This window comes from Hippoglossus stenolepis, chromosome 7 (genome assembly GCF_022539355.2).
Source record: "Hippoglossus stenolepis isolate QCI-W04-F060 chromosome 7, HSTE1.2, whole genome shotgun sequence".
Classification (NCBI taxonomy): domain Eukaryota; kingdom Metazoa; phylum Chordata; class Actinopteri; order Pleuronectiformes; family Pleuronectidae; genus Hippoglossus; species Hippoglossus stenolepis.
In genome coordinates this window covers 13,537,004-13,548,388 of record NC_061489.1, presented here as the reverse complement: position 1 = coordinate 13,548,388, position 11,385 = coordinate 13,537,004, and the positions used below count along the sequence as shown (strand labels likewise).

The 11,385-nt window shown below is 41.1% G+C and overlaps 1 protein-coding gene across 1 annotated transcript; it reads left to right on the top strand.

The window, feature by feature from the left end:
• The first annotated feature begins 243 nt into the window (after positions 1 to 243).
• si:ch211-276i12.4 lies at positions 244 to 10,276 on the top strand. Its single transcript, XM_035160549.2, has 7 exons — positions 244 to 735; positions 1,374 to 2,991; positions 5,024 to 5,052; positions 5,836 to 5,964; positions 6,646 to 6,712; positions 6,808 to 6,915; positions 8,042 to 10,276. Exons 1-7 carry the CDS (start codon positions 617 to 619, stop codon positions 8,687 to 8,689), a joined length of 2,718 nt encoding a protein of 905 aa, XP_035016440.1. The 5' UTR covers positions 244 to 616; the 3' UTR covers positions 8,690 to 10,276.
• Positions 10,277 to 11,385: the final 1,109 nt, after the last annotated feature.

Below are 11,385 nucleotides of genomic sequence, written 5' to 3'. Positions count from 1 at the left end.
AGATAAAGAAGATGTGTGAGGCAGCGCAAACACATGAGCAAACCCCACTTTCAACCAGTAACCATGGGTTAAACAAAGCCCGTTATAGATCCTGGCCGCAGGGCTTGTTTCGATTGTGTCCTCTATGGGGACAAATGTCCCGCTTTTTCAGCTGCTTCAGTGAACACCCAGCTGTTACATCAGGCATGATGCAAAACCAAACCACCATCCAGGAGCTCATACATCCTTTGGTCACGAGCCGAATTCCATTATTCTGCAGCCAGACGCTGAGGGAGACAAACTTATTCAGAGGTACTGCAGCTGGATTCTTTGCTAAAACACTTGTGGATTTATCTTCAGTAGAGACTTTCACATTTTTGAAGGCTTATCAACTAGCCTAGGACATCTTACTTTGTTGTGGTCAGAACGTTAGATAATTGTCAGGTCTGAAGTGATGATCTTTGCAGCTGACATCGATACATACACTGTAGATTTATAGAGAAAAATATTATCATTGAAAAATAATAGACCTCCTGAGAAGCAGTAGATTATTCACACGGACCTCGATCGTTGCCACTTTTATAGTAAACCCAACCAGTACAGCGTCCACAGCCTAACACCAGGAAAGAGACAGGTGATGGAGAAGTATTTTAAGCCTGTTCACAACCCCTCTGACCCGGACGAGATCCAGCTACGGAGGCACCACCACCATCATCATCATCATTTTCCCCATCACCAAGACCCTCAGTCACACAGGTAGGTTGGTTAGTTACATTCACGTAGGAGGGGATGTTTCAACACTGGCTTTTTGTTTGTTTGTTAGTTGTATAGTTTGTTTGTTATAAGAAATATTACTTAAAAAACTTCCAGACAGATTACCACAAAACCTGGTGGAAGGCTGTGGTGTGGGTCAGCGGAGAACCCATTCAATTATGGCGCAGATCCTGGATTTAGTAAAACAATTTTCATGCTTTCTTTTTTGTTATTTCTTTAACATTGTGAGATAGGGCTTCTTTTTTTTTTAATGACTCATAGACTTTGATAAAAGAAAAATCTGGCATATTTACGGGACTGATTTCTATGAGTTTGTGCAGTTTGGTGCTGCTCGATTGAATTTAAGGGGAATGTTGGCCCAGGTTTATGTTAAATTGTAATGATATTTTAGCTTGAAAAGTTATTTATATTTGCCACTGTAATGAAGAGATTCTGAATTAATGCATTTGTATGTTATAATTGATCCTTCAAATAATCAGAAACCAGAAGGGATTATAAGTAAAAACTATGCACAATCATTGTTTATGTATCGTATCATGTCGGTTATGTGCACTGATTGGTGCAGTTGCATCATTGATTTTGTTCATTTTCCTTTGCCTTTTTTTTAAACTTTGCTGTAGGTACACAATGTTTGATGACTCAGACAGAAATACGGATGAAAGCCATGGTCACCCCCACCACCATCATGGTCACTATCTCCATGACAGCCCTCACCACGATGCCCACCATCGCCACAAAACACAGCCACTTCCCCTCAGCGAAGAGGACGAGATACTTTACAATCACCACACCCCTGTGACCATCTCAAGGGCCTCATCCTCTTCCCTTTCTTCATCCTCCTCCTCCTCCTCCTCTTCCTCCTGGTTCACAGAGGGGAGCGCTAATGATCCCTTCTCTCTCCGTCATGCTGTGCGGCCACAGCACTCTCTGTCCTGCTCCAACATCTTAGATGTGCGCAGAGGGTTTCAGGAAGACGACAGCAGCGAGCCCATCGTAATTGCCTCAATCAGACATGGCAAACAAGTAAGTGTTTGTGATGAGATACATGGAAGCTCACAGCAGAGGGGAAAGCCTGGTTTTTCTTCTCTTGACCGTGGTCACAGCAGGAGTGAAGAAGGCCTTCTGCAGTGTAACGAAAGTGATGTTGCAGGAGAACAATCCAGGGCTTCGCACATGAACTATGGGCCTCTGTATAAGACAGCCAGTTTGAATCGTAGTCTTGCTTTTAGTGAGGAGGATATTCTGCTTGGGGTATCCAGGGGCCCAAAGAGAGCAGTGTCCTCCAGCCAGCTACCCAGCAAAGGCATCCTCAAGAACAAGAAGCCTAACACTGACATTCGCAAGGCAAAGTCCATGGAGGTGCTGTCACCCAGAGTTTCCAAAGGACGAGATGCGAGTGGACAGAAAGGTAAAGGGACGACTCAAACTGAGATACAGAAAGCCAGGTCAAATTTTGTGCAAGGAAAGCTGCAATTCTCAGCCTTTCTAGACGAGATTACAAAACAGGTTATAAGTCCGTCAGATCTCACCAACTTGGGCGTGAACAAAAATAAATCTACTGGGAAGACGGCTGCCACCGCCCCCCAGACACCTGCTCCAGTCAAACCTCAGCTCCCACCCAAGAAGCACAGACAGAGCTTGGCAGAGGAGAGGGAGCAGCATCCCCAACAGCACAACAGACAGGAGAAGGCAGCTCGCAGCAGCTCTCGGAAACACTCAGACTGCTCCAATCCTGACAAGCTGAACTCATATGTAGCTCGGAACCATCACGGTAGCCCCCCGCCTCATCAACAGGCTCACCCTGCCAGCCACAATACTCATCTCGGAAACATCCCTAAAGACAGGAGGCCGTCGCCCACCGGAGGCTCTGTGTCAAGAGACAGATATGGCAGATGTGGCCCTCACCTTACTGATGGCACCAGCACCAGTCCTGAACCCAGCCAACCCAAACAACATCACCACCGTAAACCGCAGCACACTGCCGCTCACTGTCCACAAACCCAGCATCCCCACCATAACCCACCTCTGCAGGTGCACCCGGACTCTGGTCACCAGAGACCCGCCAGCTCACCTCCATCCTCGGCCCAGGCTGCAGGCGCAGGCGTGGGATATGAGTCTTCATCTTCAAAATCAGATTCATCCAGGGCCAGAGACACAGTCTCCACAGTTACCAGTCACACTTCAGAGAAGAGTGGTCGACAACATTCACAATATATGGGGCACTCCAAACAACACAGGGTGAGTTAACTTTGATAGTGTGTTTGCTCTTTTTAATAGGGTACAACACAATGAGACAGGAAACACAGAAGGGAAGAGGAGTTTCACACTTTCACTTCATAAAAATTAATTTCTATGTTTTCATTTTAAGCTATTTATTCAAGATTTATTCAACAATACAATATGAATATAAGCAGTAGAAGTATTAAAAAAAGTTCTTTATTAAACAATTAGTAAACACAAGTTGAGGTAACATAGGTGCAAAAAGCATACAATGCCAATAAAGGGACGGTTATAGATAAGTATGATAAATAACATGAATATTACACAGTGTATTTAAGTGGTATGATAAATATGATAGTTATTGCACTGTTTTAAGGTAACATGATTAATATGATCTTTAAGTATTGCACATGATATATGTGATAACATTGTACTGAGGAGATTTTATTTAAGAGATAGCGAAGCCTCAGCAGTAAAACACAAGTGGCCTTCAAATGGGGAATCTGTGAGAAAAAATAAGTTATGGTTCATTAAAAGTAAAGAGCCCACTATCTAAAAACGAGCTTCAACACTACCTCTCTATAATACCTATATGCTATACATACAGTATATATTGTATTTTGCTTTTATCATGAGTCACGCTCTTAAAAAATAAATCTGGTGTACTGCATGAGTCAAGAGTCTAACTGTGAAACGATTCAGCTCCTGATGGGAAAGCGCTGCATTGAAGAGACTGTGTCGGTGTAGAAAGCACGGGACGAGCATAACAAGTGGAGGGCAGCTCTTTGCTTGCAGAGGCAGTGCAGCTGAGTCACAGGCTGTGTCAAACTACGCATTGCAAGCTGAGTCATTCTCCAGCAATGCAGCACATCCTGTACTTTTAGGGGAAACTCGACTTGAAACGACCTAATTCATCAATAATAATTGTGATAATGATAATGATATTAATAATCATCATCATCATAATAATGCTCAAAGACACTGGGTTGATAAACAGAGAAAGCAAAGAATGTAACTGTCCTGCCCATTGCCACTGCATGTCTGTAGCATGTTTACCAACACACATCATACATCCACTGAGACATGAAGCCACTAGCAGCACCAAGTAATAAAGTGAGATTGAATTGGTTGCATAAGAATTCGTATCACATTGCTCTTATGCAACAATCCGTTCCGGCCTGTTCACTTATGTTGCCTACTAATAAATACACAACATTACATAACATGGCCTTTTTCCATGTTGCCGCTGTGCAGGGATGTGGGCCCATTTAGTTTGTCTGGTTGAGTAAAGGTTCGGTGAAATCACACACACACACACACACACACACACACACACACACACACACACACACACACACACACACACACACACACACACACACAAACACACATGCATGCATATACTTAATCTCACATACACAAAGAGAAAATTCTGGGTACACTTTACCTTCACAGAACTGATTGATTCTAACGAACTCCATTTCCAGCCTCAGGATAACTGAGGCCACGGCTCAATAAAAATCCATCATGTCGTCAGTAGTGGAGCGGCGACCCACTGTAGGTGTAGTCAGATGTCTGTACAATGCATACGACACTAAACAACAATAAGTGTGTAAAACAAGTAAATAGATAGATGGATAGAAGGTTATGTACGTATTCTTACTGTTTATCATTCTTTATATATCTGTGCTTTTTTTACATATAGCACCAAATCAGGAATCAGTGCTGAACTATAGTTTTACTCATACTCTTAATATAGCTGTGCTGTACTTGGGCACTGACTTGTTTTTCATCGTGTTGGATCTCGTCCAGCTCGTTGGAATTCAAGTGAAACCCCGACAACCAAGCCGGGTGCTCAGGGATTTATCACATTCCTATTAGTTTAGTAAAGAATGAGTTGTCTCCCATTTTACTGAACAAAGCCCAAACAATACTGTTTAAGTACATACAAACTCACTGTATGAAAAGTCAGCGACACATTGTTTCATATCGGACCAAATGCTTCCTGTATCTTATGAGGATTGTTTACTTTTCTTTCTTCTTTTTCCAGGACACAATTTGTGATGCTGACCATCTCCAGTAAGTGTATACTTTCTGTCACATTTTACATGTGAGCACAGCCTTTCATTCATTTCTCTCTGTCTCACGCTGCTCTCTGTCTCTCTCGTGGTGGGTCAGTGGTTATTGATCTCATTTTAATGAGCATCCTCTCGTCCTCTACTCCTGTTTCAACAGGAAGAGGTGAAGAGTTATGAAACGTATACACAACGTATTTATAACTTATCTTGTTAGTTAGGAAAAAAACAACATAAACACCAAACAAAACGCTTAAACTTCTTAGCTTTATTACCAAAATATTATTTGTTGTGTGACATAAATGCACAAGTCTCTCAAAGCATTTCCACCCAACTATTCCTCCATTATTATAATTATATTATCAATACTATTATTAATATTATATTGTAATTGGTAGTTGATATGCTGAAGTTCTGATTGTCAGCCTTCTATCTATAATTGTGCTGAGAGTCAAATTTTTTTCATGAGGTATTTATATTGTTTGTGTGGAATTACAGTTTGAGATGAACATGGCAAAGAAAAGGTACATCTTAAAATGGACTTTATACCTCTAACCAAGGCCCAAAAGTCCCCTCATGAGACCACATTTAATTTCACTAGATCCGTAATCCTACTCCTTTTTTGGAGATCATAACACCATGCATGATCAGTAGATCTCTAAAATGGAGGTACATGAGAGAAGGCCTCATTGATTTGATACCAACCATATATTTATGTTCTATATAGCAACTATCAGTATGGAGTCAAAAAGGTGACATCCTTCTCCCGTCCTCCCTCTGCGTTCAGGGCTCTCCAGGAGGAGAATGCAGATCTTCACCAGAACTTGCTGCAGACAGTGGTTTGCATCGAGAGCCTGGAGGCGGAGCTGCAGAGGACCAGAGACGAGCTCAGTCACGTCAAGGAGAAATATAAAAGGTTTGGATTCGTGAACAGAGCTAATTTCAACAGCCACGATGAGTTAACACCACTTATACCCAATCACATACATGTGCAGGGAAACATCTCTTCCACTTGTAGCGGGATGCAATGCAGTATATAAGGGTAACATGCCTCTATATGAGAGGGTAATGCTGTGATGTGTGAGCACATATTGACCCTGCAGCCTCCAGTAATCATTAAAAACAACCTATGGCTTTACATAACAGTTCTTATAGATTAATTGAACAGTGGACCATAATGGATGAGCAGCATAGGCCACATGTTTCCCCCTGTACATTCCTATGGCTGTTCTGATTTGGCCGTGTGTTTCCACGAGCAACACACACATGAGGACTACTTGAGCATCTGTCCTTTCCCTTCACACTCTCCAGTGACAGCAGTGTTCTGGCCTGGGTCCTGTCAGGCCTGTATTACATAGCACACATTGTTCAACAGACTGGAGCAACTGGAGTGAAAGTTGTCTCACACTGGGCTCCAGTTTGGAGTCAGTTGTTGCATATTCATCAGGACAGTTTGTGGTGGACACTTGCCCTAACAAACAATTGTACTTATCCTCTTATCCCCCCATCTTTATTACTATCTTATGATAATGTAGGGGATATGAAGTGAAAGGTATAGAAATAAAGGTTTCTTTTCTTCCCTCTTGTGTTCTTACAGCCTTCTGGAGACCCACTCTGGGACCAAACAGGCCAATAACCTGCTGGGTGAACACCTCCACATAGCGGTGAGAGAGCTGTATGGAGATAAGGATGGGTGGGGATTCATTCACAACCCACGAGCTGTTTTCATGCCTTTTAATCACTGTCTTGTTACGTGCAGTCAGAGAGTCTGAGCAGTGAGAGGAAGTATCTGCTGAACCGTGTGTCCCAGCTGAGCTCCGAGTTGGAGGACACCCACAGGACCATCGCTGCAATGGAAAACATCAACGTGAGCACGGCGCCATCTAATGGACACCCATGCACACTTCCACACACAGTGGATGTTTCTTTTAATGAATACTCTAATGGGGTGGATCGGTTTTTAATGCTGTCTTGAAAGGGTCATTTCAGAATTTGAAATTTAGTATCATGAAACCACAACACCCCATGTGCCTACTTTCACACACAAAGGTATTTTTTGCAATTGCACATGCGTTTCAGCCAGTACTAGATCCTCATCACACCCAAGTCAAGATATTAAAGTAATAGACACCATGAAATCAATGTTTGTGCACCCACAACTCTCCAGTCCACGTAAGCATGATGAGAGGATGTGTGATGAACTAGAATGGTACTAAATACAGCGCATACCCCTGTCAAGGCCCAACAAGCTCCCTGAATTCAATCAGGCTGCACCAAATTGTGCACAATCATAGTTATTATGATTATTAATATGCCTGATTTTTTCCTCACCGAGATACATGCATTATTTCTTGAGAAATCAATGAAAATTTTGAAAAAGTTTGTATCTTGAAATGTTAAAAAAAGCAGGAAAAAAAATCAATGGGTTCCTCCTTGACCCACATCACGTTCTTCCAATAAGGTTTATGATAATATGTGCTGTAGTTTTTGCATAATCATGCCAACAAACGAACAATCCACAAAACCTCCTTGGTGCAGGTAATAATTGAATGTGACCGCTCGAGGTCCAGGGTCAGACACTGTCTCACCTACTACATACTAATGTGATACAGGATGTACTTCATACTAAACATCGTAATACTCTATTTAGCAGTCAGTAGATAAAATTATAATGACAATTTATGATTTTATTCAAAATATTATACATCATGCATTAGATTCAATGTCAGTCAAACTAAAGCTTTTTCCTACGAGTTAAGACTTATTTTTGTTGAATTGTTGTTGAACACACTGCTCTGAAACCTGCATGTAATCAGAATGTATTTTGGAGTTGAGACATGACAAGTATTTCAAAAGAGTTGAGGTATAACAAGTGTATAAAGTTTGGTGTAAACACATTATCGTAAACCTTCAGGAATGTTCAGACCATTCTTCTATTTCTTTTGCATGGATTGAATACAGAGTTACTGTTCGTGTTGGTTTGTCTTCCCCAGGTGCCGTACTTGATAAGGGATTTATTGGAGAAGCACTTTAACTCGTCTGAGGCCATACAGAAGTTCCTGACAGCTTCAGCTCCAATCAGCCGCCTCGCCACCTCCCTGCCAGGAGACGGCCAATCCCACTCTCCTAATATGGTGGAGGCTGCATCCGATCGGTTGACAAAGTCAGAGGCAGGTCTGCAGAGGGTCACTGCTTTCATGCCTTTTAAACAGGGGACGCCAACAACAGCAACGGAGGCCTGTCTCTCAAATCAACATGAGTCGAGCCACAGCCCACCTATCTCTGTAGCTGACATCAGCGCTGCTATATATAAAAAAATGGCAGCCGGTTATGCAGCCAGACCCCAACCTCTCTATCCCCAGAGCCAAAAGCAGCCTCCCATGGGCACTAACCACACTGACACCCCTCTAGCCCCTCAGAAGGCCCATGTGGGTGGCGACAGCTGGGGTGGAAAGGGAGGGATAGAGGTAACGCTTTTGGAGCAGGACGTTGTGGATGTGACCTCCTTGTCAGCCCAGCAGATCCTGGATGAGTTCATGCAGCAGCTGCAGGCCCATAAGGAGGTGGGCGGAGGGACGGAGCCAGAGGTCAGGCAGGAGTGGGTGGAAGGAGCGGAGCAAACAGGCAAAGTGGCGGAGTGAAAATTCTATCTCAATAAACAGGGCAGGATGAACGTACATTCTCGCCTTATTGTATATAAATATATATTCATTCATATATGTCACTGATGTTGTAGTCAAAAACTGTTTCTCCCAAATTACAAGACTCACAGATTTTTTTCAGTTTGTTGTTATTCTTATTTTAGCTTGTATATATTGCACTTCATGAATATAAATCTATGAATGGAAAATTATTTTTTTTGCATAATGTTTTAACATGAAATATTATGACACAAGATATAATAGACTGGTATTTGAAATAAAAGGTGCAATTTACAGGAATTGCATCAATAAAACAGACAATGGGACAATTAAATGACAAAGTATGTTAAAAGAAGTTGAACCTGCAATAATAGAATATGTTTTTATCATAGCAAGCAAAGAAAAGTGTGATAAACTGTGATAAATTGACAGCATGTAATTCGAATTCAGTAAATACTCTGTGACATAAGTTATAGACCCAATAGTGAGTATCATCATGTGTTTAATATTTGTGGTGTAAAGAGATAAAGAGTTAAGGTCTTAAAAGGTAGGAGCCCGTGAGAAAATCTGTTAATAGTGTACGTTCAATAAGAATAACAGATTCCAGGTCAGCTCACAGTATTCTGTAACCAACCTCTTGTCAGTTTTCTAAATGTGATTTTATGCTAGAAAGCTGTGCTATCAAGCCAATGACAAAGACGGGTTGAGCCAGTGTGCAGAGCCCCCCCTTCTCTCTTTTCAAACATTTCAATCTTTTCAAACAGAAATAATCTATTGTGTTTTTCCTAACAATTGTTCATTTCTAAGATTTGTGAAGAAGAACAACTTATGAACTTTAGGCAGCAGACTCACAAGAGATTTTCAGAGCAGACCAAAGAAAACTGCTCTCATATAGTTAGAAAGTTGCATTTTTTTAAAATAATAACTGATTGACAAAATTATTATATTACTCTACATGTAACTGTAAATGTTAATTTCCTTGGTGTATGAGCGTGTATATTTATATACACACAAACACACACAAACACACACATATACATAAACCCCCTACCTTCACTGTAGATGTTTGAAAGAAAGAACAAAAATATTCGGTTAAGATTTAATAGTTGTTATTCTGAATATGTGTTGTGACAAAGTAGATAAGAAAACATATTGATGTCGTTGTATTCTGTATAGACCTTCATTAATTGAAAATATAACTGTGTCATGACAGCTGTTCACCAATAAAAGTAATCACATTAAATTCACCAACACCTCAGATTTTCAGTATTTGTTATTATCTGTGTCTCTGTCTTTAAATATCCTGGGGAATGTTGTCAGTGTGCAAGAATAAAATGTTCAGGAGATCGAAAGTCAGTAAGAATTATATTTTTGGGTGTCAGAATATTGATACTAAATTTCATCAGAATGTGGCTGATTATTGATAAGATAATAAGATAATATTGGTGAATGGACTGACATTTCCCTTTCAGCCACAAGAGGGATAAACAAGTTTCCTCATTATATCACTATGATCAAATTTCACAAATGTTCATGTAATTGATGATGGTGTGGTAATTGAATAATAATAGATCATTTCTAGAGTTATATGTTGAGTATTTGTCTTTTCTCCTCTGTTTGGTGTGTTGTAAGAACTGGTGGAGTGAGACTGGCTTTAAACAAGCTACAGCTCTGAGCTGTCATAGTGATTTATAATAATCCCATTGATCCATTCCCACCCCCCCTCTCCACACCCTATTCATAATCCCAAATGAGCGTAACTCTCCCCTCCATCGTCTTACTTTCACTTTACATGAACCAGCCTCAGTCTGACCGTCCCCCGCAAAATCCCTCAGATCATTCTCGGGATAATATTCACTTAATTTCAGTGAAGAGATTAACCACTTGATATGTGGGTTGCATTAAAGGAGAAGTACGCAGTGTAGTAAATAAATAAGCCACAGCAGACATACTTGAAAGCCATCATTGTATTGCCACCACGCGACATAACACACACTTTTTTTAGTTTGGATGTTGTTGGGTTGGAGTAAGTTAAGTGATTAGTTAGTTGGTTTTAGGTTAAAACTGCATGTTAAAGTAAGTGGTGAGCTTAGTTTGAGTAGGGAGTTTATTAAAGGCCGACTGTAACATCTACTAGTGTGTTAAGTGAAGACTGATATTTATCTCCAACAATGAGCTCATGATTCTATCTGTTCTTGTGCTAGTAGTTAGCAGGATTACACAAAAACTACTGGAGAAATGTTCATAAAACTTGGTGCGATAAGCCAATAAATGGTTGGTGAATGATGGTCACAGATCTTTTCTGGGCTATTTGGGCCACATATGCAATTTTAGTAGTGGGCACACATCCATTTTGTCCAGGGGACTGTTGGGACTTGGCGGAGGTAAGTGCTCAGTCCTTCAAGTTCTGGTCTGTTTTCATCTCCCTCCATCAACTACCAACTATATTTCCCTTGTTATACAAACACAGAGTGGTGGTGACACTAAACTAGTTTCACACTCTCAGATATGATACTCCTTCAGTCACGATTCTGTCTTTTCTCTGTCTCTCCACAGTGCTACAGGCTTCTGATTGGCTCAAGTGAGTTCACCTGTCATAATAATCCATCAGGCCTCCCGTAGCTTACCACTTGTCTATCAGAATAAGTTTGCTGATCAGACACTGGCCTGCTTTCTCATTGGCCCTTGGACTTTAA

Excerpts from the sequence above, each read along its gene's own strand:
- si:ch211-276i12.4 (XM_035160549.2), top strand. The coding sequence starts at position 617 with ATGGAGAAGTATTTTAAGCCTGTTCACAACCCCTCTGACCCGGACGAG. Across the intron at positions 736-1,373 it reads CAAGACCCTCAGTCACACAG|GTACACAATGTTTGATGACT; the intron begins GTAGGTTGGTTA and ends ACTTTGCTGTAG. Across the intron at positions 2,992-5,023 it reads GGCACTCCAAACAACACAGG|GACACAATTTGTGATGCTGA; the intron begins GTGAGTTAACTT and ends TTCTTTTTCCAG.